The sequence below is a fragment of the Nerophis lumbriciformis genome, linkage group LG12 (genome assembly GCF_033978685.3).
Source record: "Nerophis lumbriciformis linkage group LG12, RoL_Nlum_v2.1, whole genome shotgun sequence".
Taxonomy (NCBI): Eukaryota; Metazoa; Chordata; class Actinopteri; order Syngnathiformes; family Syngnathidae; genus Nerophis; species Nerophis lumbriciformis.
The window spans coordinates 9544066-9570624 of NC_084559.2; the positions used below are offsets into that span (position 1 = coordinate 9544066).

At 41.9% G+C, this 26559-nt stretch overlaps 1 protein-coding gene across 1 annotated transcript in view; it reads right to left on the bottom strand.

The window, feature by feature from the left end:
- Positions 1–535: 535 nt before the first annotated feature.
- Positions 536–26559, bottom strand: part of idua (alpha-L-iduronidase) — a 39821-nt gene continuing 13797 nt past the window's right edge. Inside the window, exons 6-14 of the mRNA XM_061985867.2 lie at positions 22117–22319; positions 19258–19437; positions 16659–16869; positions 16378–16587; positions 11897–12018; positions 6209–6334; positions 6070–6146; positions 5348–5448; positions 536–852 (exon numbers count right to left, since the gene is read on the bottom strand). Coding sequence (XP_061841851.2) covers positions 752–852; positions 5348–5448; positions 6070–6146; positions 6209–6334; positions 11897–12018; positions 16378–16587; positions 16659–16869; positions 19258–19437; positions 22117–22319 — 1331 coding nt within the window. The 3' untranslated portion in view covers positions 536–751. The remainder of the gene's footprint in view (positions 853–5347; positions 5449–6069; positions 6147–6208; positions 6335–11896; positions 12019–16377; positions 16588–16658; positions 16870–19257; positions 19438–22116; positions 22320–26559) is intronic.

A 26559-nucleotide genomic window follows, 5' to 3' on the forward strand; every position in this document is an offset into this window, starting at 1 on the left:
GGCCGGGTGGCTTTTTTCACGCAGCTCCGTCCATGTTGATATACGACTCCATGCGCGCCCACATCACGCTGGTTTTTAATATATTATTAAAGTTTGACTGACCTATCTGACTGTTTTTTTGACATTCCTTTAGCACAGTTAGATGCGGCTTATAACACGGGGCGGCTTATAGGTGGACAAAGTTTTGAAATATGCCGTTCATTGAAGGCGCGGCTTATAACCCAGGGCGCCTTATGGTGCGGAAAATACGGTACTTGGTATCGGATCAATACCTACATTTGTGGTATCATCCAAAACTAATGTCAAGTATCAAAGAAGAGAAGAATAAGTGATTATTACATTTGAACAGAAGTGTAGATAGAACATGTTGAAAGAGAAAGTAAGCAGATATTATCAGTAAATGAACTCATTTTCTACCACTTGTCCTTAATAATGTGTAGAAAATAATAGGTGTATAAATGACACAATATGTTACTGCATAGACTAATTAGGAGTCTTTGTTTGTTTACTTACTACTAAAAGACAAGTTGTCTAGTATGTTCACTATTTTATTTAAGGACTAAATGACAATAATAAACATATGTTTCATGTACACTAAGATTTTTTGTTAAAATAAAGCCAATAATGACATTTTTTGTGGTCCCCTTTATTTAGAAAAGTATCAAAATACATGTTGGTACGGGTACCAAAATCTTGGTATGGGGACAACACTACTAAGTATGATAGATGTGTTATGTCAAGTGATCCGTGTCTAAAAGTCCTCTGAGTACCTCTCAGGCAGCGAGTACATGCCAGGTCTGCTCCAGTAGTCCACAGCTCGAAGTCTGTACCAGCCGCTCACTTGCTGCTCCACTACACAACACAACATGCAGATCATTATTAACACGGCAAATAACCCTCATACTGAGTGTGGCATTATGTGTAAAACCTCATTTTTGTATTTGCAAACCTTCCAAAAACAACTGATTCTAGTAAAACTCACAGAGATTCAAAATTCCAGGCATTTTCTTTGGTTTAGGAGTTGTGTTTGAATACATTTGTATTGCTTTTTAACATTATCTCAGGATTAATATGCAGTTTACAACATCATTTATGATCAATCAATCAATCAATGTTTACTTATATAGCCCTAAATCACCAGTCCATAGTGGATCTAACATAATAGTGTGAGAGTCCAGTCCATAGTGGATCTAACATAATAGTGAGAGTCCAGTCCATAGTGGATCTAACATAATAGTGTGAGAGTCCAGTCCATAGTGGATCTAACATAATAGTGTGAGAGTCCAGTCCATAGTGGATCTAACATAATAGTGTGAGAGTCCAGTCCATAGTGGATCTAACATGTAGTGAGAGTCCAGTCCATAGTGGATCTAACATAATAGTGTGAGAGTGCAGTCCATAGTGGATCTAACATAATAGTGAGAGTCCAGTCCATAGTGGATCTAACATAATAGTGTGAGAGTCCAGTCCATAGTGGATCTAACATAATAGTGTGAGAGTCCAGTCCATAGTGGATCTAACATGATAGTGAGAGTCCAGTCCATAGTGGATCTAACATAATAGTGTGAGAGTGCAGTCCATAGTGGATCCAACATAATAGTGAGAGTCCAGTCCATAGTGGATCTAACATAATAGTGTGAGAGTCCAGTCCATAGTGGATCTAACATAATAGTGAGAGTCCAGTCCATAGTGGATCTAACATAATATTGTGAGAGTCCAGTCCATAGTGGATCTAGCATAATATTGTGAGAGTCCAGTCCATAGTGGATCTAACATAATAGTGTGCGAGTCCAGTCCATAGTGGATCTAACATAATAGTGTGAGAGTCCAGTCCATAGTGGATCTAATATAATAGTGAGAGTCCAGTCCATAGTGGATCTAACATAATAGTGTGAGAGTCCAGTCCATAGTGGATCTAACATAATAGTGTGAGAGTCCAGTCCATAGTGGATCTAACATAATAGTGTGAGAGTCCAGTCCATAGTGGATCTAACATAATAGTGTGAGAGTCCAGTCCATAGTGGATCTAACATAATAGTGAGAGTCCAGTCCATAGTGGATCTAACATAATAGTGTGAGAGTCCAGTCCATAGTGGATCTAACATAATAGTGTGAGAGTCCAGTCCATAGTGGATCTAACATAATAGTGTGAGAGTCCAGTCCATAGTGGATCTAACATAATAGTGAGAGTCCAGTCCATAGTGGATCTAACATAATAGTGAGAGTTCAGTCCATAGTGGATCTAACATAATAGTGAGAGTCCAGTCCATAGTGGATCTAACATAATAATGAGAGTCCAGTCCATAGTGGATCTAACATAATAGTGAATGATCAATTATTATTCCCAAAAATGTAGTTTCATAAACTCTATCAATCTCCACTTGATTTAATTGTGCTTCACAATTTGTCCTTGCACCACTAAACACCGTACATTTAGTTTTCTTATCATTTAATGATAACTTATTACTATCAAACCAGTTTTTTGTAGCTAAATCAACTCAACCTCTGTTATCCTCAACACTTTCTTCAAGTCTTCTCCTCAACAATATACATTTCTATCATCTGCAAACACAATACATTTACATTTATTAGATACTAAACAAATATCCTTTAAATAAAGTATAAATAACTTAGGTCCCAACACGGAGCCTTGTGGCACCCCACAAGTTACTCTTCTTGGCTGTGATTCATTTCCACATATTGAGATCTATTACTTCAATAACTACTTGTGAAACACCTCTTATGACATAGTTTTACCATTTTTTGCACCTGCACGAGGATGCAAAATTAAGTCCAAAAAACACATACCAAAACTTATATTTACACTTTTTTTAAAATCTTTGTCTAAATATTTTAGTTTTTGCCACCCAAACAGACATTAGCATCCAGAGGAGCCCACTATAGACCAGGGACATGTGAAGTCACAGAGAGCCAGTCCTCAGTGAACATACAGGCTGTATCCTCTAGGGGTGTAACGCTACACAAACATTTCGGTTTGGTACGTACCTCGGTTTAGAGGTCACGGTTCGGTTCATTTTCGGTACAGTAAGAAAACAACAAAATATACATTTTTGGGTTATTTATTTACCAAATTTGCAAAATCTTCCACCAAAAATATTTTTCTTAGTGTAATATTTGATGTGAAGTAATGGGAACCTTGGATAGGTCAATAATTCATAATGACATTGATTTTGATTCAATATTATGTTTTTTTGAGAGGAGGCTACGCCGGATAGTCGAATCTCGGATTCAGGAGGAACAGTGTGGTTTTCGTCCTGGTCGTGGAACTGTGGACCAGCTCTATACTCTGGGCAGGGTCCTTGAGGGTGCATGGGAGTTTGCCCAACCAGTCTACATGTGTTTTGTGGACTTGGAGAAGGCATTCGACCGTGTCCCTCGGGAAGTCCTGTGGGGAGTGCTCAGAGAGTATGGGGTATCGGACTGTCTTATTGTGGCGGTCCGCTCCCTGTATGATCAGTGTCAGAGCTTGGTCCGCATTGCCGGCAGTAAGTCGGACACGTTTCCAGTGAGGGTTGGACTCCGCCAAGGCTGCCCTTTGTCACCCATTCTGTTCATAACTTTTATGGACAGAATTTCTAGGCGCAGTCAAGGCGTTGAGGGGATCTGGTTTGGTGGCTGCAGGATTAGGTCTCTGCTTTTTGCAGATGATGTGGTCCTGATGGCTTCATCTGGCCAGGATCTTCAGCTCTCGCTGGATCGGTTCGCAGCCGAGTGTGAAGCAACTGGGATGAGAATCAGCACCTCCAAGTCCGAGTCCATGGTTCTCGCCCGGAAAAGGGTGGAGTGCCATCTCCGGGTTGGGGAGGAGATCTTGCCCCAAGTGGAGGAGTTCAAGTACCTGGGAGTCTTGTTCACGAGTGGGGGAAGAGTGGATGGTGAGATGGACAGGCGGATCAGTGCGGCGTCTTCAGTAATGCGGACGCTGTATCGATCCGTTGTGGTGAAGAAGGAGCTGAGCCGGAAGGCAAAGCTCTCAATTTACCGGTCGATCTACGTTCCCATCCTCACCTATGGTCATGAGCTTTGGGTTATGACCGAAAAGGACAAGATCACGGGTACAAGCGGCCCAAATGAGTTTCCTCCGCTGGATGGTGGGTCTCTCTCTTAGAGATAGGGTGAGAAGCTCTGTCATCCGGGGGGAGCTCAAAGTAAAGCCGCTGCTCCTCCACATGGAGAGGAGCCAGATGAGGTGGTTCGGGCATCTGGTCAGGATGCCACCCGAACGCCTCCCTAGGGAGGTGTTTAGGGCACGTCCGACCGGTAGGAGGCCGCGGGGAAGACCCAGGACACGTTGGGAAGACTATGTCTCCCGGCTGGCCTGGGAACGCCTCGGGGTCCCACAGGAGGAGCTGGACGAAGTGGCTGGGGAGAGGGAAGTCTGGGCTTCCCTGCTTAGGCTGCTGCCCCCGCGACCTGACCTCAGATAAGCGGAAGAAGATAGATGGATGGATGGATGGATGGATGATGTTTTGAGCAATGACAGTTTGAAAGAAAAAAAAACTGCTTTGTTTTATTAGTCAACATTGCAACTTTTTCTAAATTACATTTAACCTTTAAGCTTTTTTATTTCACTTTTGTTATGTTTTTGTTTATTTTAATAGTATTTTTAGAATGTGCCGTGGGCCTTTAAAACATTAGCTGTGGGCCGCAAATGGCCTCCGGGGCACACTTTTGACACGCCTGCTATAGATAATAAAAAATGAAATGTGATAAATCTATGGATAAAAAGCAGAGCCTGGCGACGCATGCGCGTTTATCATAACTCTCTCTCTCTCTCTCTGTCTCTGCCCCTCCCTCACCAATGCTACTGTTTGTTTTGTTTTTAACCCCTTCTTAACCCTGAACGTACATTGAAAATACACGCAACCCTAACTCAAAATGCCGGACATTTGAGGCATTTAAGAAACTCCGCAAAAGAGGACATGTTTGGTGAAAAGAGGACGTATGGTCAGTCTATTCTAGCCCGTTAGCTGCTAGCATGCCGTGTGTTGTGCCTCGGTGTGCATTGTTTACACAACGTGCGTTACGCTACTTAATATGTTCGTGTGGAAACTCGTTCGGTACACCTCTTAACCGAACCGAAGCCCCCGTACCGAAACGGTTCAATACAAATACTCGTATCGTTACACCCCTACTATCCTCTCATCATAGCAAATGTAAAAGTTGCAGTTAGCTTAGCATGTTTGAAAAACATTTTACTCATTTATTTTCTAAAGTGCCTGAAACTCCTCTGAAGTTTCCTGGTGCCTCACAAGGCAGGTCCACCTTACACTTGCTAGACAACTAAAATGACAACATATTAGTAAAAGATAAAAAAACATCTTACCTGGCGAATAAACATAGGATGTAAAAATGGTGTTTTGGTTATTAATCCTGCTGAACTCATTGTGGCTTGCAGAGAATTCCACTTCAAAGGTGTGAATGCACCTGCACAACAATGAACGATTTAGTGATTGCACACAAGAAAATCCACATGAATGACTTTCATTTCACACAGAAGTGACCATTAGGTGTGTGTAGGTGTGTGTAGGTGTGTGTAGGTGTGTGTAGATGAGTGTAGGTGAGTGTAGGTGTGTGTAGGTGTGTGTAGGTGTGTGTAGGTGAGTGTAGGTGTGTGTAGATGTGTGTAGGTGAGTGTAGGTGAGTGTAGGTGTGTGTAGGTGAGTGTAGGTGTGTGTAGGTGTGTGTAGGTGTGTGTAGGTGTGTGTAGGTGAGTGTAGGTGAGTGTAGGTGTGAGTGTAGGTGAGTGTAGGTGTGTGTAGGTGTGTGTAGGTGAGTGTAGGTGAGTGTAGGTGTGTGTAGGTGAGTGTAGGTGAGTGTAGGTGTGTGTAGGTGTGTGTAGGTGAGTGTAGGTGTGTGTGTAGATGTGTGTAGGTGAGTGTAGGTGTGTGTAGGTGAGTGTAGGTGTGTGTAGGTGAGTGTAGGTGTGTGTAGGTGAGTGTAGGTGTGTGTAGGTGAGTGTAGGTGAGTGTAGGTGTGTGTAGGTGAGTGTAGGTGTGTGTAGGTGTGTGTAGATGTGTGTAGGTGAGTGTAGGTGTGTGCGCCTACTTGGAATCCACACAGCCGTCAGACCAGACAATGAGGACTTGGCCTTTGGTGATCTTGATGAAGCGTAAGCCGTTGACCTTGAAAGAAACATTTGAAGTGTTTGTAATGAATACAGAGCTCTTGTTTCAGCACCACTCACCTGGTTTGGGGCAGCTTTGGAGCGTGCACACAGGTGGATCAGCAGCACAGAGGGAACACACAGTCTTGCCTTCAAAGTCAGTGTGTCGCCTGCAGGCACTGGCCAGGGTCCGTCAACCAGAGGGTCCTGACACATAACAATTAGTGACCGTTACCAGAAAGCCTCATGACACACAACACACATACTTAGACTTAGACTTAGACAAACTTTAATGATCAACAAGGGAAATTGTTCCACACAGTAGCTCAGTTGCACCAACTCTCAAATCCCTTCACTGGCTTCCTGTTCCACTCAGGATTGAATACAAAGTCTCCCTGCTAACCCACCAGTGCCTCCATGGAAATGCCCCCCTCTACCTCAAAGAGCTGCTCACCCCCAAATCCTCCACACCACACCTCCGCTCCGGACAGGCTAACCTCCTCCAATCCCGAAGGACAAAGCTACGAACAATGGGAGACCGGGCTTTCTGCTCCGCCGCTCCCAGTCTGTGGAACGCTCTCCCTGACCACCTGAGGGCACCGCAGACTGTGAATGCTTTTAAAAAAGGCTTATAAAACCTTTCTTTTTTAAAAAAGCCTTTTTTTTAGATATATGCATACTAGTTTTAGCTATTTGGCTGTTCTAGTTTTTATTTGCATTTATTATTTTTTATTATGTTTTTATTTTTATTTAAACATTTATTTTTATTTTTTTTAATACACTGTAGCACTTTGAGGTTGTTTACTCAATATAAAGTGCTTTTTACAAATAAAATATATTATTATTATTATCATTATTATTACAAATGATGGAAAATATGGAAAGGACAATGCAGGTATAAAATAAACTAAAAGCAATATAAAATATAACATATATACGTAATATGTACATAATATATGTACAATATAGGTACAGCTATAGTATACATTAGAGATGCGCGGATAGGCAATTATTTCATCCGCAACCGCATCAGAACGTCGTCAACCATCCGCCATCCACCCGATGTAACATTTGATCAGAACCGCACCCGCCCGTTGTTATATATCTAATATAGACGATGCAAGGCATTAGTGAGGTTATAAAGCTTTTGCCTGTTAAAGAAAGGAGACCGATCCAATGCAGCACAGACATTCGCGTGCCACGCTGTCACGACCCAGACGCACACCAGTGCGCAATCATATGGGAGCCGCGCTGAGCGCACCTCCAAGCGCGTCTCGCTGCCGGCGACGGCCGGGTATGGGCCCGACGCTCCAGCGCCAGCCATTTTCAGGGCTAGTTGATTCGGCAGGTGGGTTGTTACACACTCCTTAGCGGGTTCCGACTTCCATGGCCACCGTCCTGCTGTCTATATCAACCAGGGTGAGCCCCACCCCTTTCGTGAGCGCACTGCGCGCGGAGTGACCCCTGTTACGAGCCCCCGGCAACAGGGGTGGCGGGCAGGTAAGCTGGGCGGGCGGAGCGCGCGGAGTGACCCCTGTTACGAGCCCCCGGCCACGGGGGTGGCGGGCAGGTAAGCTGCTTACCTGCTGCGCGTGACGCCGGCCGCGGCGAAGGCGGACGAGGCGGGGTGTCGGTGCGGTGGGCGCGGTGGTGACCCTGGACGTGCGTCGGGCCCTTCTCGCGGATCGCCTCAGCTACGGCTCCCGGTGGGGCCCTCTCGGGGGAAGGGGCCTCGGTCCCAGACCCCGGCGAGGCGTCCCTTCTCCGCTCCGTAAAAGTGTCCATCTCTTTTTTTTTTCTTCTTCTGTTGTGGCATATGCTGCAGGTGCCTGCTCGTTTTTTGTATGTGGGTAACAACATTTAACTATGTATATATATTTCCCAATTGGTTTAACTGCCACCCGCCTGAATCTATTTAAAATCAAATTTTTTTTTATTTCAACCGCCCGACCCGACCCGCGGATAAAATCTAATTTTTTTTTTATTTCATCCGCCCGATCCGCGGATAATCCGCGGACTCCCCGGTTGTGCCCGCAAACCGCGCATCTCTAGTATACATCCTCTGACAACAAGGTTACCCTGTGTGGTTTTGTTTTCCATTTCTTTTTGTTTATGAAGAAAGCCAAAGGGGTGGGGCATCACAACATTTTAAGCAAAACTATAATATTAAAAGGGGATCTATGATGATTTTCCTCTTTTCTGACGTATAAATGTTGTGACAATATTGGATACTTGTGTTAAACAATGCCCAAGCGTCAAATCCTAACAGACAAACAGTTTTGGATGCCTCTGAATTAAGTTTTATGCACTCAGTTAGTGGGTTAGAAATGTGAAATGGAGCAAAATTGACACCAAAGCATATCTAACACATTTTATCTGGACAACAAGTGTCAAACTCATTGCCTGAAGGCAACTGGCCGCCACATTCTGTTATGTGGCCCGCAAAAGCCTGAAATCTAAGTAAGATGAAATATCTCAAATAAGGGTGATATTTGCTTATTTTCTGTCTGATAAGATAATTCTTCTCACTAAGCAGATTTCATGTTAGAGTGTTTTACTTGTTTTAAGTGATTTGGTCCTAAATGATCTCAGTAAGATATTACAGCTTGTTGCTGAGATGTGATGACCTATATTGAGTAAAACATGCTTGAAACTAGAATATCAAGTGTTGTGTCATCAACACTCACAAGTATAAAACTACTTCTTTAAAGTAATCATTTCTTATTTCAAGCATGAAAGAGACAATTGTGTCTCATAATTAAAACAGATGACAGCCATATGGACTTTGCTCTTTTATTTTCAATGAAACAATAGAAAAGAGGTACTCATATAGTAGTACAGTTGGCACAGTACAGTAAACTGACAGTTAATATTTAAACATTTAACATGTGACATTTCTAACAATTTTGAACAGAAATATTTCATGCACATTCAGATAAATTCTTCAAAATTACAATTAAAAAAAATTGTATATATATATATATATATATATATATATATATATATATATATATATATATATATACATACATATATTCCTTGCGCACTAATTGGGTTTGGGTTAGGGGTTAGGGTTAGGGGTTAGGGTTAGGGTTAGGGTTAGGGGTTGGGGTTGGGGTTGGGGTTAGAGTTGGGGTCGGGGTTAGGCATAAAGAAAAATAGTTGGTTAGGTTAGGATGGGTTAGGGTTAGGGGTTGGGTTAGGGTTGGGGGTTAGGCTAGGATGGGTTGGAGTTAGGGGTTAGGGTTAGGGGTAGGGGTAGAGTTAGTATTAGGCATAAGGCAAAAGAGTTGGTTAGGGTTAAGGTTGGGGTTGGGGTTAGGTTTAGGGTTAGGGGTTAGGTGTTAGGGTTGGGGTTAATATTTAAACATTTAACATTTCTAACTATTTTGAAACAATATGTTGTGCAAAGGAAATTTCATATTTTTTGGAAGCTCATCTTGTATTTGACATTGTTTATAGGGTTAGGCGCAATACGTGTTCAACTTCAGCCTGAACCCTTTCAGTCTGCAACATTTTCAATTTATGAATGTACATTGATTGATTGATTGAAACTTGTATTAGTAGATTGCACAGTGAAGTACATATTCCATACAATTGACCACTAAATGGTAACACCCCAATAAGTTTTTACACTTGTTTAAGTCGGGGTCCACATTAATCAATTCATGGTACTGTTTGTTTATTAGGGCCCGCATGGCCCATTGTATAAGGACTCCCAAAGGGAGTCCTTATGCAATGGGACAGAAGGACCTATTGAATTTGTAAGGTTTTATTATTATTATACCGGCCGCCTCTTTGAGCACTAATTTGACCCACTTAACATGCTTCAAAACTCACCATATTTGACCTGCGAAAATTGTCTTTTAATGAAAAAACCGAACCCCAAAACTCAAAATTGCGCTCTAGCGCCCCCCTAGGAAAAAAAAAACTAGACTGCCTGTAACTCCCACTAGGAAGGTCGGAAAGACATGAAACAAAATTCTCTATGTAGGTCTGACTTAGACCTAGATTTCATAATTGTACATCCTTGGGCAGAAATCAACAGGAAGTTGGCAATTTCCCCTTCAAGACAAAAAAGTACTAAAAACAGTCACTTTTGCCTCTTTGAGCTGTAATTTGACCCCCTTAACATGCTTCAAAACTCACCGAACTGAACACACACATCAGGACTGGCAAAAATTGCGATCTAATAAAAAAAACCTAACCCCAAATCTCAAAATTGCGCTCTCGCGCAATTTTTGAATAAAACGCTGAAAAAACGGCTCCTCGGAAGAAAAAAATGACAAAACTGCCTGTAACTCCCACTGGGAAGGTCGGAGAGACATGAAACAAAACCCTCTATGTAGGTCTCACTTAGACCTACATTTCATAGATTGACAACCCCCAGCAAAAATCAACAGGAAGTTTGCTATTCCCCCTTCAAAACAAATTTTTTGTAAAAACCGGTCACCTTCCTTCAAAAACTATCTCCTTTGAGCGCGTTTGTCGTTTTGGGCTTCAAACTAACACAGGAGAGAGATTGAACCCTTGTGTATAAAAGTACAGAACAGCGTTTTTCTAACTGCTCCGGTTTTGATTTTATGACCCTTCAAAGAACCGCTGCGCTGATGTTTTTTTAAGATGGCTGCTTAAAAGCAGGAAGCACCAGCGTGCCTACACAATGCAGACAAGGTAGGTACACTAGACAAAAGTATTGGGACACTTATGACTACCACCGGACAAAAGTATTGGGACACTTATGACTACCACCGGACAAAAGTATTGGGACACTTATGACTACCACTGGAAAAAAGTATTGGGACACCTACACTGGACAAATGTATTGGGACACTTAGGACTACAACTTGACAAAAGTATTGGGACACGTACTACTAAAACTGGACAAAAGTATTGGGACACTTAGGACTAGCACCTGACAAATACGCGGGCCCGACCAACGCTGCTTGCAGCTTTAATGTAAAACTGTTTCTTTATTTTGTTGACCACTGACCGAAGAAAAATAATAAAACTACTGTATTTTGTATATTGTATGATGATGTATATTTTAACCGTGTCCATAAGCTGTGTGCTTCTCGGGATGAAATTTTTTGCAGAACGCACTCTGATATTAACAAAAGAAACAATAATGACATACAAAACTATGTCTGTCTGTAAATAAATAAAGGAATAACACATATTAAAGTGTTCATTTTGACATATTAGGATTGTTTAGCACTGGCAGATGTCAGTGTGGTGTTTCAATGACATAATAGTCAAGTTGTTATTAAATAACAAACATATGTCAATTGTTTCATATAAATATGTTAGGGGTGATCCAAACCAATCCGATTCCAATCACATGTATTAACTCTACATTTAATCAATTATAATCAGCAGTTTAACAATATTACCACAATATTTAAACGCTTTCCTTATTCCTAATTATTTATTTGTATTCCTTATTTTTGTTACATGCAATTGTTTGAACAAAACTTATTTCTTTCAAGTTAACTTAGCGGCTAGTTCAGTAATTCTCATACATTCTTGTTTGTTCCTGCATGTGCAACATGTTTATTGTTTGGCCTCCTTCTCTCGTAATAATAATACTTGTAAGAAATGGTGTTTATTTGCCACAATGGATGTGATCATGATGAATGTAGGGGAGCACCTCCACACTGTGTGTGTATATACACAATTAGCTGCTAGCCGCCTTGTCAGTCAATTTAGTTTTTGAAGTATCAGCCAGACAGGATCAGTTTTTACATTTTGTACAGTAAATGTTCTAACCTGGGTGTTCCGGATTTGACTGAATTGTTCTACTGTTGGGTAGTTGGGACTGCCAATGTTCCGCCATTGCTGATACGGGTTGCTCACGTTGTTGTCCATAAGATAGGTGACGTACATCAGACCTGAGCACCAAATACAGACAGTCATGCATCATGTACACTCCACTGACATGTAAGTAAGATGAAATATGTCAAATGAGGGTGATATTTGCTTATTTTCTGTCTAATAAGATAATTCTTCTCACTAAGCAGATTTCATGTTAGAGTGTTTTACTTGTTTTAAGTGTTTTGGTCCTAAATGATCTCAGTAAGATATTACAGCTTGTTGCTGAGATGTGATGACCTATATTGAGTAAAACATGCTTGAAACTAGAATATCAAGTGTTGCAAAGCTGTGTCATCAACACTCACAAGTATAAAACTACTTTTTTAAAGTCATCATTTCTTATTTCAAGCATGTAAAAAAAAAATCATGACTTTGACACAATTGTGTCTCATAATTAAAACAGATGACAGCCAAATGGACTTTGCTGTTTTATTTTCAATGAAACAATAGAAAATAGGTACTCTTATAGTAGTACAGTTGGCACAGTACAGTAAACTGACAGTTAATATTTAAACATTTAACATTTCTAACAATTTTGAACAGAAATATTTCATGCACATTCAGATAAATTCTTCAAAATTACAATTAAAAAGAAATTGTCCGGGGGCCGGGCTGTATATATATATATATATATATATATATATATATATATATATATATATATATATATATATATATAGATATATATTAAAAAAAAAAAAAAAAAAAAAAAAAAAAAATATATATATATATATATATATATATATATATATATATATTCCTTGCGCACTTAATTGGGTTTGGGTTTGGGTTAGGGTTAGGGTTAGGTTTAGAGTTGGGGTTGGGTTAGGCATAAAGAAAAAGAGTTGGTTCGGGCTAGGGCTAAGGTTGGGGGTGGGGTTAGGGTTAGGGGTTGGGGTTAGGATTAAGATTAGGATTATGGTTAGGCATAAAGCAAAATAGTTGGTTAGGGTTAGGGCTAAGGTTGGGGGTGGGGTAAGGTTTAGGGTTAGGGGTTAGGTGTTAGGGTTGGGGTTAGGATTAGGGTTAGGGTTAGGTTTAGGATTAGGGTTAGGCATAGAGAAAAATAGTTGGTTAGGGCTAGGGTTGGGGGTGGGGTTAGGTTTAGGGTTAGGTTTAGGATTAGGGTTAGGGTTAGGCATAAAGTAAAAGAGTTGGTTAGGGTTAAGGCTAGGGTTGGGGGTGGGGTTAGGTTTAGGGTTAGGCATAAAGAAAGAGTGAGTGGGTTAGGTTTGGGGTTAGTGTTAGGGGTTAGGGGTTAGGGTTGGTTTTAGGTATAGCGAAAGGAAATGGTTAGGGTTAGGGAAGAGGGGGGTGGGGGATATAAGGAAAATAAAGAAGGGAAGTAAAAAGGTTTGGGTTAGGGTTTGGTTTAGAGTTGGGGTTGAGGTTAGGGTTAGGGTTAGGGTTAGGATTAGGATTAGGATTAGGGTTAGGCATAAAGCAAAAGAGTTGGTTAGGGTTAGGGCTAGGGGTGGGGGTGGGGTTAGGTTTAGGGTTAGGGGTTAGGTTTAGGGTTGGGGTTAAGGTTAGGATTAGGGTTAGGATTAGGATTAGGATTAGGCATAAAGAAAAAGAGTTGGTTAAGGTTAAGGTTAGGGTTGGGGGTGGGGTTATGGTTAGGATTAGGGTTAGGCATAAAGTAAAAGAGTTGGTTAGGGTTAGGGCTAGGGTTGGGGGTGGGGTTAAGATTAGGGTGAGGCATAAAGAAAGAGAGTTGGTTAGGTTTGGGGTTAGGGGTTAGGGGTTAAGAGTTAGGGTTGATTTTAGGTATAGAGAAAGGAAATGGTTAGGGTTAGGGAAGAGGGGGTGTGGGGGATATAAGGAAAATAAAGAAGGGAAGTAAAAAGGTAATGTGCATGGTCCATCAACAATCCAATGGGCTCACACTCACACCTCATTTAGGCCCCCTGGTTAGGGTTAGGGTTAGGCATAAAGAAAGAGTGTTGGTTAGGGTTAGGGTTAGGGGCGCACTAATTGACTGAAAGAGCACGCACTTGGTGCGATGATGTCATGTTGTCGATGGAAAAATGCATTTTTAGAGAATATGATTTGCCTGAGCGGCTAGGAGACCCCGAGAGTAACAAGCGCTTGCCTTGTTGTCTTTCCATTAAGAACAATAAACTAGTTTTTAGTATAAGTTTGCTGCTTTCAAGAAATGTAATATCATTATGTCAAGATAATGGCACTTGCATTTACTTCATTTAAGAATATTTTTCAACATATTGAGCAAAAAGGTCTCTTTTTTTTCTACCAAGAAAAGTGCACTTGTTATTAGTGAGAATATACTTATTTTAAGCTATTTTGGGGTTCATTGAGGTTAGCTAATTTGACTTGTTTTGGAAAGTCTTGACAAGCCAAATGTTCTTGTTCTATTGGCAGATAATTTTGCTTAGTTCAAATAAAATACCCTTCTTTTTTGTATTTTTTTTTTCTTGTTTTTGAACACTGACTTTTTGCAGTGCATGACTCCGCACTTGCAGTAGTCCGTGGTAGTGATTGTATTTGAGGATTCTTTCTTAGTGCTTGCCTGTGTTGGGTTGAACTGATTTCCTTTAACCCAGCGTTTCTCAAAGTGTGGGGCGCGCCCCACTGGTGGGGAATAGAGACATGACAGGTGGGGCGCGAGGAACGGGAGGAAATTTCACTTTAAAAAATGTTTTTATTATTATATTCTTAGATTATTTTTTTTACTATGCTTTCATTTTCTATACACACTGTAAATCACTTTGTGATTCTGTCTGTGAAATCCGCTATATAAATAAATGGAAATTACCGGTACTTATTTTTACTGTAGGCTTTATATTTCTCGGTAGGAGCGAAAGTTTGACAGACATAGCAACAGTAACTAATGGGGGTGGGGCTAAGCGGAACAAACTTTCGCGCGGATGGGTAGCAGGCTAATGTGTGGATCACAATTACACAAATATATACATTTGTGACTCGCACCTCAAAGGTCGTCGAGCCAGAGCCAGCGCCTGCAGAGAAACAAAAATGTGACGGGCACACACTGTGTCATTCACCGGGAAGCACTCGCGTCAAGGCAGCTCAGCCCCGAACTCAATGAGGTTTTAACAGATGTTGTGAGCGCGGTAAATTTGATCAAAACACGACCACTGAAAGCACGACTGTTCTCTGCACTGTGTGAGGAAATGGGAGCTGATCATACAGCCGTGCTGTTTCACAGTGAAGCAAGGTGGCTCTCCTGGGGCAAAGTGCTGTCACTTGCCCTGTCTTGCCAAATGCATAGCTCCTCCTTTTTTTTGCAAAGATTGCAAAGTGGCACTTTTATTGTATTTATTATTGAACTTGATGCAAGTTATTTGATTTATTATTGAACTTGGTGCAAGTTATAACACTTTTTTTGATTTATTATTGAACTTGATGCAAGTTATAACACTTTTTTTGATTTATTATTGAACTTGATGCAAGTTATTTGATTTATTATTGAACTTGATGCAAGTTATAACACTTTTATTTGATTTATTATTGAACTCTATGCAAGTTATAACACTTTTTTTGATTTATTATTGAACGTGATGCAAGTTATAACACTTTTTTTGATTTATTATTGAACTTGATGCAAGTTATAACACTTTTTTTGATTTATTATTGAACTTGATGCAAGTTATAACCCTTTTTTTGATTTATTATTGAACTTGATGCAAGTTATAACACTTTTTTTGATTTATTATTGAACTTGATGCAAGTTATAACACTTGTTTTGATTTATTATTGAACTTGATGCAAGTTATAACACTTATTTGATTTATTATTGAACTTGATTCAAGTTATAACACTTTTTTTGATTTATTATTGAACGTGATGCAAGTTATAACACTTTTTTTTTTTTATTATTGAACTTGATGCAAGTTATAACACTTATTTGATTTATTATTGAACTTGATTCAAGTTATAACACTTTTTTTGATTTATTATTGAACGTGATGCAAGTTATAACACTTTTTTTGATTTATTATTGAACTTGATGCAAGTTATAAAATTTTTGTTTTATTTATTATTGAACTTAATGGAAGTTATTTTATTTATTATTGAACTTGATGCAAGTTGTACCACAGCTGCACAGTTATTTTATTTATCATTGAACTTGATGTTATTTTATGTTATTGAGTTTGAATGTATACAACTTGATGTTCAATAAATTTGAAAATGTTAAAGCTTGGCATTAGCGCTCTGTTGGGGCGATGGGGGCAAGTGGGGCTTGAAAACTCCCCCTTGTCCAAAGTGGGGGATGACAAAAAAAGTTTGAGAACCACTGCTTTAACCTGTATGGAGAGTGTTTCAAGACCTGCCGTGTCTAAAGTGCCTTGACATACGTTTTCTGCTAAAGTGGTACTGTACAAGAAGCGCACTACCTGTGTGTGGCTCCAGTCCTCGCAATGACACGGTGACGTCATCAGTGCTGTTAGAGGTGCGGTTGTCGTCACTGTTGTAGACCAGCACGGTCCCTTGCCAGCTGTCTGAGCCCCAGGGGAATTGGGGCTGGTGACTGCTCGCCAGGACTCCCACTGTGCTGTCATTGGCTCCTGAGGATTTAACAACCTGCGCCAGGACCTGCGTCTCACCTGGAGGAGAAAATGATAAGACTGTGACAACTTGGAAGAAGCGGATGCCCAGAATAAACCTTGCGGGTCACCTAGAAGAGCCAGCAGGCCCATGACAGTGAGGATGGGCTTCCTGATGAACTGCACGTGAGGAGGCCGGGTGTTGTTGACCTGGAAACGAGCGGTCAGCGTGCGCTGGGTGAAGGGGTGCGGGTGGTAGCTAAGGAAGGCGTTGTCGTTGCTCAGAAGGGTGTAGTTCATGGTGCTGTTTGCTAATTTCAGATCCTGGTGCTGGCTGATCACCTGTTGAAGGAAACAGTTGTTATGCACTGACACCATGGACACTTTGGCTGCAACAGACTCCTTTTCATTGAGGGCCACATTGCAGTTATAATTGCCCTTAGAGGGCCGCTTGTAACAACAATATCAATCAATGTTTATTTATATAGCCCTAAATCACAAGTGTCTCAAAGGGCTGCACAAGCCACAATGACATCCTCGGTACAAAGCCCACATAAGGGCAAGGAAAAACTCACCCCAGTGGGACGTCGATGTGAATGACTATGAGAAACCTTGGAGAGGACCGCATATGTGGGTAACCCCCCCCTCTAGGGGAGACCGAAAGCAATGGATGTCAAGTGGGTCTGACTTAGGAATTATCCAGCCTGGCGCTGGCTAGTTCTAGCTTAACTGACTCCTCACCCGGACTAGCAGGCTCTGTAATTGCCTGTGACCGGGCTTGCTCTAGTGTAGTTAGTCAAATGTGACTTAAACAATAGTCTATGTTTTTAGACAGGATGATGGCGCCTTCCTGGTTAGGGTGAAGGCCGTCTCTCATCAGCAAGCCTGGTTTGCCCCAGAAAGAGGGCCAATTAGTCCCTGTTGTCTACAGAAGCTAGCCAGCCACTTGTTAAGCGAGACTAATCTGCTATATCTCTCATCATTGCCTCTCGCAGGCAGGGGGCCAGAGACAATTACTCGATGCCTGGACATCTTTCTAGCGAGATCACAAGTCCTGGCTATGTTTCTCTTTGTAATCTCTGACTGTCTCATCCTAGTGTCATTGGAGCCAACGTGTACATACAATACTGTATGTGAATACAACTGTACAGTCGTGGTCAAAAGTTGACATAATGTCATGGCTCTCTTGAGTTTCCGATCATTTCTACAACTCTTATTTTGTTGTGATGTAGTGATTGGAGCACATACTTGTTGGTCACACAAAAAACATTCGTGAAGTTTGCTTCTTTTATGAATTTATTATGCGTCTACTGAAAATGTGAGGGTCAAAAGTATACATACAGCAATGTTAATATCAGAGGTGGGTAGAGTAGCCAGAAATTGTACTCAAGTAAGAGTACTGTTACTTTAGATATTTATTACTCAAGTAAAAGTAAGGAGTAGTCACCCAAATATTTACTTGAGTAAAAGTAAAAAGTATGTTGTGAAAAAACTACTCAAGTACTGAGTAACTGATGAGTAACATTCACACACATATATATATATATATATATATATATATATATATATATATATATATATATATATATATATATATATATATATATATATATATATATATACACACACACACATACACACACATATATATATACACACACACACACACACACACATATGTATATATACACATATATATATATACAGTATATAATTTATATTTATTTATTTTGCTGTTTTTGTTTACATGTTAAAGGTGTTTTAATGAATATACATGCATGTTTAACACATATAGATTCCTTTCTTTCATGAAGACAAGAATATAAGTTGGTGTATTACCTGATTCTGGTGACTTGCATTGATTGTAATCAGACAGTAGTGATGATAACGTCCACGTTTTCAAATGGAGGAGAAAAAAAGTTCCTCCTTTCTGTCTAATACTACATGAAAGTGGTTGGTTTTTGGCATCTTATTTGTCCAGCTTCCATATTCGTTTTTATACACTTTACAAGAAATACATTGGCGGCAAACTCCGTAGCTTGCTAGCTTGTTTGCGCTGGCTTTCGGAGACTCTTATTTTGAAAGCGCAGGCGCGATGGAGCGGCACTTATTGTGAAGACAGGAACTGTGCAGTCAGTCTTTAGGTTTTTGACGGGATGTACGGTTGAAATAAAAAAGGGTCTTTTTTCCTTCACACTTTTGATTGATTGATTGAAACTTTTATTAGTAGATTGCACAGTACAATATATATTTCGTACAATTGACCACAAAATGGTAACACACCAATAAGTTTTTCAACTTGTTTAAGTCAGGTCATGTGACCGCCTGGCTCTGTTTGATTGGTCCAACGTCACCAGTGACTGCATCTGATTGGTGGAACGGAGTGAAACGTCACCAGTGACTATTTGTTGAAGGTCTGTCTGACAGACCAAAACAAACAAAGCGTGCATTAACAGATGGATAAAAATTAGTAGCGAGTAGCGAGCTGAATGTAGATAAAAGTAGCGGAGTAAAAGTAGCGTTTCTTCTCTATAAATATACTCAAGTAAAAGTAAAAGTATGTTGCATTAAAACTACTCTTAGAAGTACAATTTATCCCAAAAGTTACTCAAGTAGATGTAACGGAGTAAATGTAGCGCGTTACTACCCACCTCTGGTTAATATTTGCTTACATGTCCCTTGGCAAGTTTACCTGCAATAAGGCGCTTTTGGTAGCCATCCACACCTCACCTTGACCGCCATGGCAGCGTAGGTCACGTCTGCTCTCCACTCCTCAGGCCTGGACCAGCCCACCAGCGGATCAGCCTCATCGTTGTACACGGGCAAGCTGTGGAACCGAGGGAAGCGCTGATGGATCTCCTCCACTGTCTGCATTTCCTGTTGAAGGATGGGCAAGGAGTGGCCTCCTCCCTGGCAAAATGAAGACTGTTGTCATAGCAACATCACTGTCTTGGTGTTTTATTTTATGCATGACGGAAGCACTGATTGTGTTGCAAACCACAAACAGTTTATTTTAAATAAACTCGGACCTACCATTAATAAACAGGTGCTGAACGGCACATTTTTTTTTGTAGCAAGCAATAATACAACAGTAACATCATCCCTGGCCAACTGCTCTCCTTCTTTTCCAGTCCCCGTATCAGCTGTTATTTGACACAGGCCCCCTCCATATCGCTGCCTGTATATTATTCTTTAATTTTGGATCTCCAGAATCAGCAACAAGTGTCAACAAGGTAAAATTACGTCTGAAAACCCTTGACAAGTTGACTTGAAGTCCGTCTTCGCCCATTAGGACGTTTCAAAGTGTAAAAAAAACGATCCCCCTTGAACACAGAGTATCTTATTTTGAAAGCAAACTGGATAATTTATTTTGTGTTTGGGCATGACTTCCTGTCCAACACAAGCACATACCTGCCAACTTTTGAAATCAGAAAAACCTAGTAGCCAGGGTCCAAGGGCCGCAGGCCCCGGTAGGTCCAGGACAAAGTCCTGGTGGGGGGTTCCTTCGCCCCCCCCGACGCAAAATGATTATTAGCATTCAGACAGGTTAAAATGTTGCTAAAACCATCACTTTTCTATCAGTCACAGTGACTTTTCAAAACAAAAATATTACAGCAAAAATCATATGGGTTGATTGACATGTTTATTCTGTAAGCTAACTTCAATAGTTTGAAATTATTTTGACAGTTAATGCCAGTTATCCTGTCAACCTTTCACAAGACTTCAATTTGTTCATTGAAAGTATAAACAGTATAAACACTTTTTACAGTAAACAAATGGTAAAATAGTACTAAACAATTCCATACAAAAAAAATTGGTGTCATTATTAACTTTCTGTCCAAGCTTGTATAATCTACTGCCTTGTTCAATTGTCAAAAATATTCTGTGCCTAAAATTCACATTTCTATCACAATTATCATACTGTAAACATGGTAAGCTAACTTCATTAAAATTAATAGTCCTGTCAATAGCATGGAATTACAATTCAAATGTAGTTTTTTTTGTAAGCCTTTCAAAAGAATTCAAAATATGAAAAATGAATGAAAATTAATTGAAGCCATCAGACACTTGAAAAGTGGCACATCACATCTCTAATGTAATCATTTGAACTTTTCAACAGAAATAGCACTGCAAAAATATTAAGGACATACTTCTGTATTTTGGTAGTTATGCTGTCAACATTTAACAAGATTTCTTCAACTTGGACTTGAAAGCATAAATAGTATAAACACTTTTAACAGTATAACAGTACTAAACAATTCCAATAGATAACATTGGTGTCATTACCTTTTTAAATAAAACTTCGGCATTTATCACATCCAAAGAATCTGTTTGGGCGACGAAAAACGTTGAAAGTTTTCCACTTGTATCGCTAGCAACGGCATTAGACTTGTGTTTTTTTGTCCCAACGTGGTCTTTTACATCGCTAATTCCTCCGTGTCCGATCGAAAAATCTTGTCTGCACAAGGTGCAATTCGCGTAGTTTTCACCCTTTTTGGAACGGATAATTATTCCCGGATAGGCTTTTGAATATTCTTCACGGAATGACTGCAGTTTTCTTTTCGGTTTAAGACTCGTATGCGATTTTTCTCCGGCTGATTCCATGATCGTTCGCTCGTTTGGAAACAATGGCCTCGTGCTTGGCAGCGGTGCTATAAATAGCCTCGCGCATGGCATTCGGAATGGCTCGATAGGAAGTTACGGGAAGCAGTGTCGATTGTCATTGTTGTTACGCGATTTCGTGAATAAAACTTAAAATTTTTTTTTTTTTTTAATTAATGAAAAACCGTATTTTTTATCACTGCAACCGTAACCCGGAATAGGTTGATGAAAACCGTACTAATTACGGGAAAACCGGAGTAGTTGGCAGGTATGCAAGCACATTTTAGCTAAATTGAACCGATTTGTTGCGGCTTCCGGCAAATATAGAAGCTCTGCGTACATTTAGCGCTAGAATGCTGACCGTCAAAGGTGTGCTGGTGACGCGCCGAAGGCGGTGGAAACAGACACATTGACTTAATTAAAAACGGTAAGAGTCTGCCGCTGTGCGGGTGCCGTTCCGCAATTGCGGAAATCCGGGGTAAGAATCTGTGGAGGATGCATATACCTTTAAGAGTTCTTTCTTTTTACATAGCCATGTTTAGAGTGGCTAGTACTTTTCCTTTGTATATTCTACCAGTTTCTTTCGACATTTCAGATGCCTGGTTAGTGTCTTCACCCTTGGAATGTGAACTACAACCCCCACTCTTTTTCCTTATCAGTGTTGCGAGGGGGGAGATGGGGGTTTTCTTTGTGTGCAAGGAGTGGGCTTTTCCGTTTGAATGTCAGATCAACTAGAGTAGCCGATATGAATGTATTGGTTAAGATGATCTCCTAAAGCTTTAGTAAAACTTGAAAATATTCCAATTCTGTCTTGATGGTCCTTCTTACTCAGCATATATGTCATCGAAAGAACTTGGGATTGACCAGTAACTTAGATTCCCTTGGAGGAAGAACTGGTCGACGCAACAAATCCTATTAGAATCATCATAGGTCCCCTTTAACAATTTATTTCACAGATACTGGATGTACCAATAGAGTAGAACGCACCTTCTTATGCAGGGCTATGTAGTCAATCCGGACCCCTGTTGCTCCAGTAAAGTAGTTTGTGCCATTGTAGCAGTGCTGAAGCATGGCCCAACAGTATGATGAGTGTGGGGCCGAGTGACAGGAGTCTCCTGGTCCTCCCAGCCTCAACAGGTGGCTGGCAGCCCGCAGACCTTCCGAACAGGCATCGTAGTAATTTAGGAAACCTGAGGAGAGTGGTGGTTGAGTTTTCATATCTAGTTGGAGAGCAGCAAACCTAGCTTTTAACCTAGTGTCAGAACTATTCTATCTAAATTATCACAATACTTTGTGTTGAAATGAGTTCCTAGCAAAAAGACAAAAGCTGTCTTTGAAACCTACCAAGAAGAAGGCTTGTAAAACTCCACTGTGTAAGGGGGAAAGCCACATGAAGGTTTTTGTTTTCTCTCATGTATGGTAATCAACAGAAAGATATTGTTCTAACCCAAGGACTTCAAAGCGGAGAGATGACAGGATCTGCCCAATTTCCAGACAAAGTCTTTTTGAACTATTTTATGGACCTCTTTTTGAAGTATTTTACGAACTCTTTTTGAACTATTTTATGGACCTCTTTTTGAACTGACCTTTTCTGTGAATTGTTTACGACCTTTTCTGTGAACTTTTTTGCGACCTTTGTCCTTTGGAAACAGCGGTGGCCATGTGGTCGGGGAGGGTCCAAAAAAAAAGGAGGCATGCAATCTTTTGGCAGAGCATGCTAAGATACTGTACAAGTGTACAGTGTAAAGACGACTCTCCTCAATATTGAGTCCAAATTGAATTCTGTCTCTGTTCGATTCTTTGCTTCTTGTCTTGTTTAATAGATGTCATCAGTGTTTGAACCTGACACCTAGAATACATCATAGCGTCATTAAATCTCACCTTTAATCATTCACACACAAGGATGAGGTGATAGAAATGAGGTAAAAACATAATTGTGGCAACATAGGAGAAAGTTATGTTCAAAGACCCTCATTCAAAGTTGGAAACAGAGGCGCCAGTAGGTTTTTAAAGAGAGGGGGAGACCTAATCCCCAAGAGATGCACCAATGATAATATGTTTAAAATAATAATGGTGTATTATTATGATTTGTATGAATACGAAGATCCAGGGTTTGATCCCCGGGGTCTTTCTGTGTGGAATTTGCATGTTCTCCCTGTGACTGCGTGGGTTCCCTCTGGGTACCTCCAAAGACATGCACCTGGGGATAGGCTCCCCCCACCTCCAAAGACATGCACCTGGGGATAAGTTGATTGGCAACACTAAATGGTCCCTAGTGTGTGAATGTGAGTGTGAATGTTGTCTGTCTGTCTGTGTTGGCCCTGCGAGGAGGTGGCGACTTGTCCAGGGTGTACCCCGCCTTCCGCCCGAATGCAGCTGAGATAGGCTCCAGCACCCCCCGCGACCCCAAAGAGGACAAGCGGTAGAAAATGGATGGATGATAATCCTATGTGCATCAGATAATCTCTACTTTACACTTTGAAGTAAGGGAAAACTTGACAGATTTATTATCATCATCCATCCATCCATCCGTCCATTTCCTACCGCTTGTCCCTTTCGGGGTCGCGGGAGGTGCTGGAGCCTATCTCAGCATATAAGTGAATATTGACAAGTTCCATCCATCCATCCATCTTCTTCCGCTTATCCGAGGTCGGGTCGCGGGGGCAGCAGCCTAAGCAGGGAAGCCCAGACTTCCCTCTCCCCAGCCACTTCGTCCAGCTCTTCCTGTGGGACCCCGAGGCGTTCCCAGGCCAGCCGGGAGACATAGTCTTCCCAACGTGTCCTGGGTCTTCCCCGCGGCCTCCTACCGGTCGGACGTGCCCTAAACACCTCCCTAGGGAGGCGTTCGGGTGGCATCCTGACCAGATGCCCGAACCACCTCATCTGGCTCCTCTCCATGTGGAGGAGCAGCGGCTTTACTTTGAGCTCCTCCCGGATGGCAGAGCTTCTCACCCTATCTCTAAGGGAGAGCCCCGCCACACGGCGGAGGAAACTCATTTGGGCCGCTTGTACCCGTGATCTTGTCCTTTCGGTCAAAACCCAGAGCTCATGACCATAGGTGAGGATGGGAACGTAGATCGACCGGTAAATTGAGAGCTTTGCCTTCCGGCTCAGCTCCTTCTTCACCACAACGGATCGATACAGCGTCCGCATTACTGAAGACGCCGCACCGATCCGCCTGTCGATCTCACGATCCACTCTTCCCTCACTCGTGAACAAGACTCCGAGGTACTTGAACTCCTCCACTTGGGGCAAGATCTCCTCCCCAACCCGGATATGGCACTCCACCCTTTTCCGGGCGAGAACCATGGACTCGGACTTGGAGGTGCTGATTCTCATCCCAGTCGCTTCACACTCTGCTGCGAACCGATCCAGTGAGAGCTGAAGATCCTGGCCAGATGAAGCCGTCAGGACCACATCATCTGCAAAAAGCAGAGACCTAATCCTGCAGCCACCAAACCAGATCCCCTCAACGCCTTGACTGCGCCTAGAAATTCTGTCCATAAAAGTTATGAACAGAATGGGTGACAAAGGGCAGCCTTGGCGGAGTCCAACCCTCACTGGAAACGTGTCCGACTTACTGCCGGCAATGCGGACCAAGCTCTGGCACTGATCATACAGGGAGCGGACTGCCACAATCAGACAGTCCGATACCCCGTACTCTCTGAGCACTCCCCACAGGACTTCCCGAGGGACACGGTCGAATACCTTCTCCAAGTCCACAAAGCACATGTAGACTGGTTGGGCAAACTCCCATGCACCCTCAAGGACCCTGCCGAGAGTATAGAGCTGGTCCACAGTTCCACGACCAGGACGAAAACCACACTGTTCCTCCTGAATCCGAGGTTCGACTATCCGGCGTAGCCTCCTCTCCAGTACACCTGAATAGACCTTACCGGGAAGGCTGAGGAGTGTGATCCCACGATAGTTGGAACACACCCTCCGGTTCCCCTTCTTAAAGAGAGGAACCACCACCCCGGTCTGCCAATCCAGTGGTACCGCCCCCGATGTCCACGCGATGCTGCAGAGTCTTGTCAACCAAGACAGCCCCACAGCATCCAGAGCCTTAAGGAACTCCGGGCGGATCTCATCCACCCCCGGGGCCTTGCCACCGAGGAGCTTTTTAACAACATTGACAAGTTATATAATTATTTAAATTATTTTATGGCCACTTCACATTAAATTTGTTGACACTTTTTTGCAAAAACAACAACCTTCAAACACATTTTTTAGGGGGGTTTATCTCAATGTTTTGGATATTGGGGAAGGATTGGCACGGTTGGGAGAGTGGCCGTGCCAGCAACCTGAGGGTTCCTGGTTCAATCCCCCACCTTCTACCATCCTAGTCACAACCGTTGTGTCCTTGAGCAAGACACTTCACCCTTGCTCCTGATGGGTGGTGGTTAGAGCCTGGCATGGCAGCTTCCGACATCAGTGTGTGAATGTGTGTGTGAATGGGTGAATGTGCAAATAGTGTCAAAGCGCTTTGAGTACCTTGAAGGTAGAAAAGCGCTATACAAGTATAACCCACCTAACCCATATGTTAATCCCATTTTAAAAAGTCAAAAACCTAATTAAAAAGTGTTTACATGTGTTTAAAACGGCTGGTTTCATCCAAATCCATGCAATAATCAGTTTTAGAGCATGTAAACATACCAAGTGTGTGTGTATCATGGAAAGAAAAAAAATGTAAAAAGAAAAAAAATAATTAAATTGTTATATGTATCCAGTGATTATACTATAAAGTTATTTTCCATTTAACTTCACCAGTTTTAGATTATTTTTATTCAAAATCGCTGAATTTTCACATTTGCCGTTCAAATACTGAGAAGAGACGGTGCGGTGAACAGCAGCCAGTTGAGGCACGTCACTCAGTGCTAGAGATGCGCGGATAGGCAATTATTTCATCCGCAACCGCATCAGAAAGTCGTCAAACATCCGCAATCCACCCGATTTAACATTTGATCAGAACCGCATCCGCCCGCACCCGCCCGTTGTTATATATCTAATATAGACGATGCAAGGCATTAGTGAGGTTATAAAGCTTTTGCCTGTTAAAGAAAGGAGACTGATCCAATGCAGCACAGACATTCGCGTGCCACGCTGTCACGACCCAGACGCACACCAGTGCGCAATCATATGGGAGCCGCGCAGAGCGCACCTCCAAGCGCGTCTCGCTGCCGGCGACGGCCGGGTATATGGGCCCGACGCTCCAGCGCCATCCATTTTCAGGGCTAGTTGATTCGGCAGGTGGGTTGTTACACACTCCTTAGCGGGTTCCAACTTCCATGGCCACCGTCCTAGCTGCTGTCTATATCAACCAGGGTGAGCTCCACCCCTTTCGTGAGCGCACTGCGCGCGGAGTGACCCCTGTTACGCGCCCCCGGTTACAGGGGGGGTGGCGGGCAGGTAAGCTGCGCGGGCGGAGCG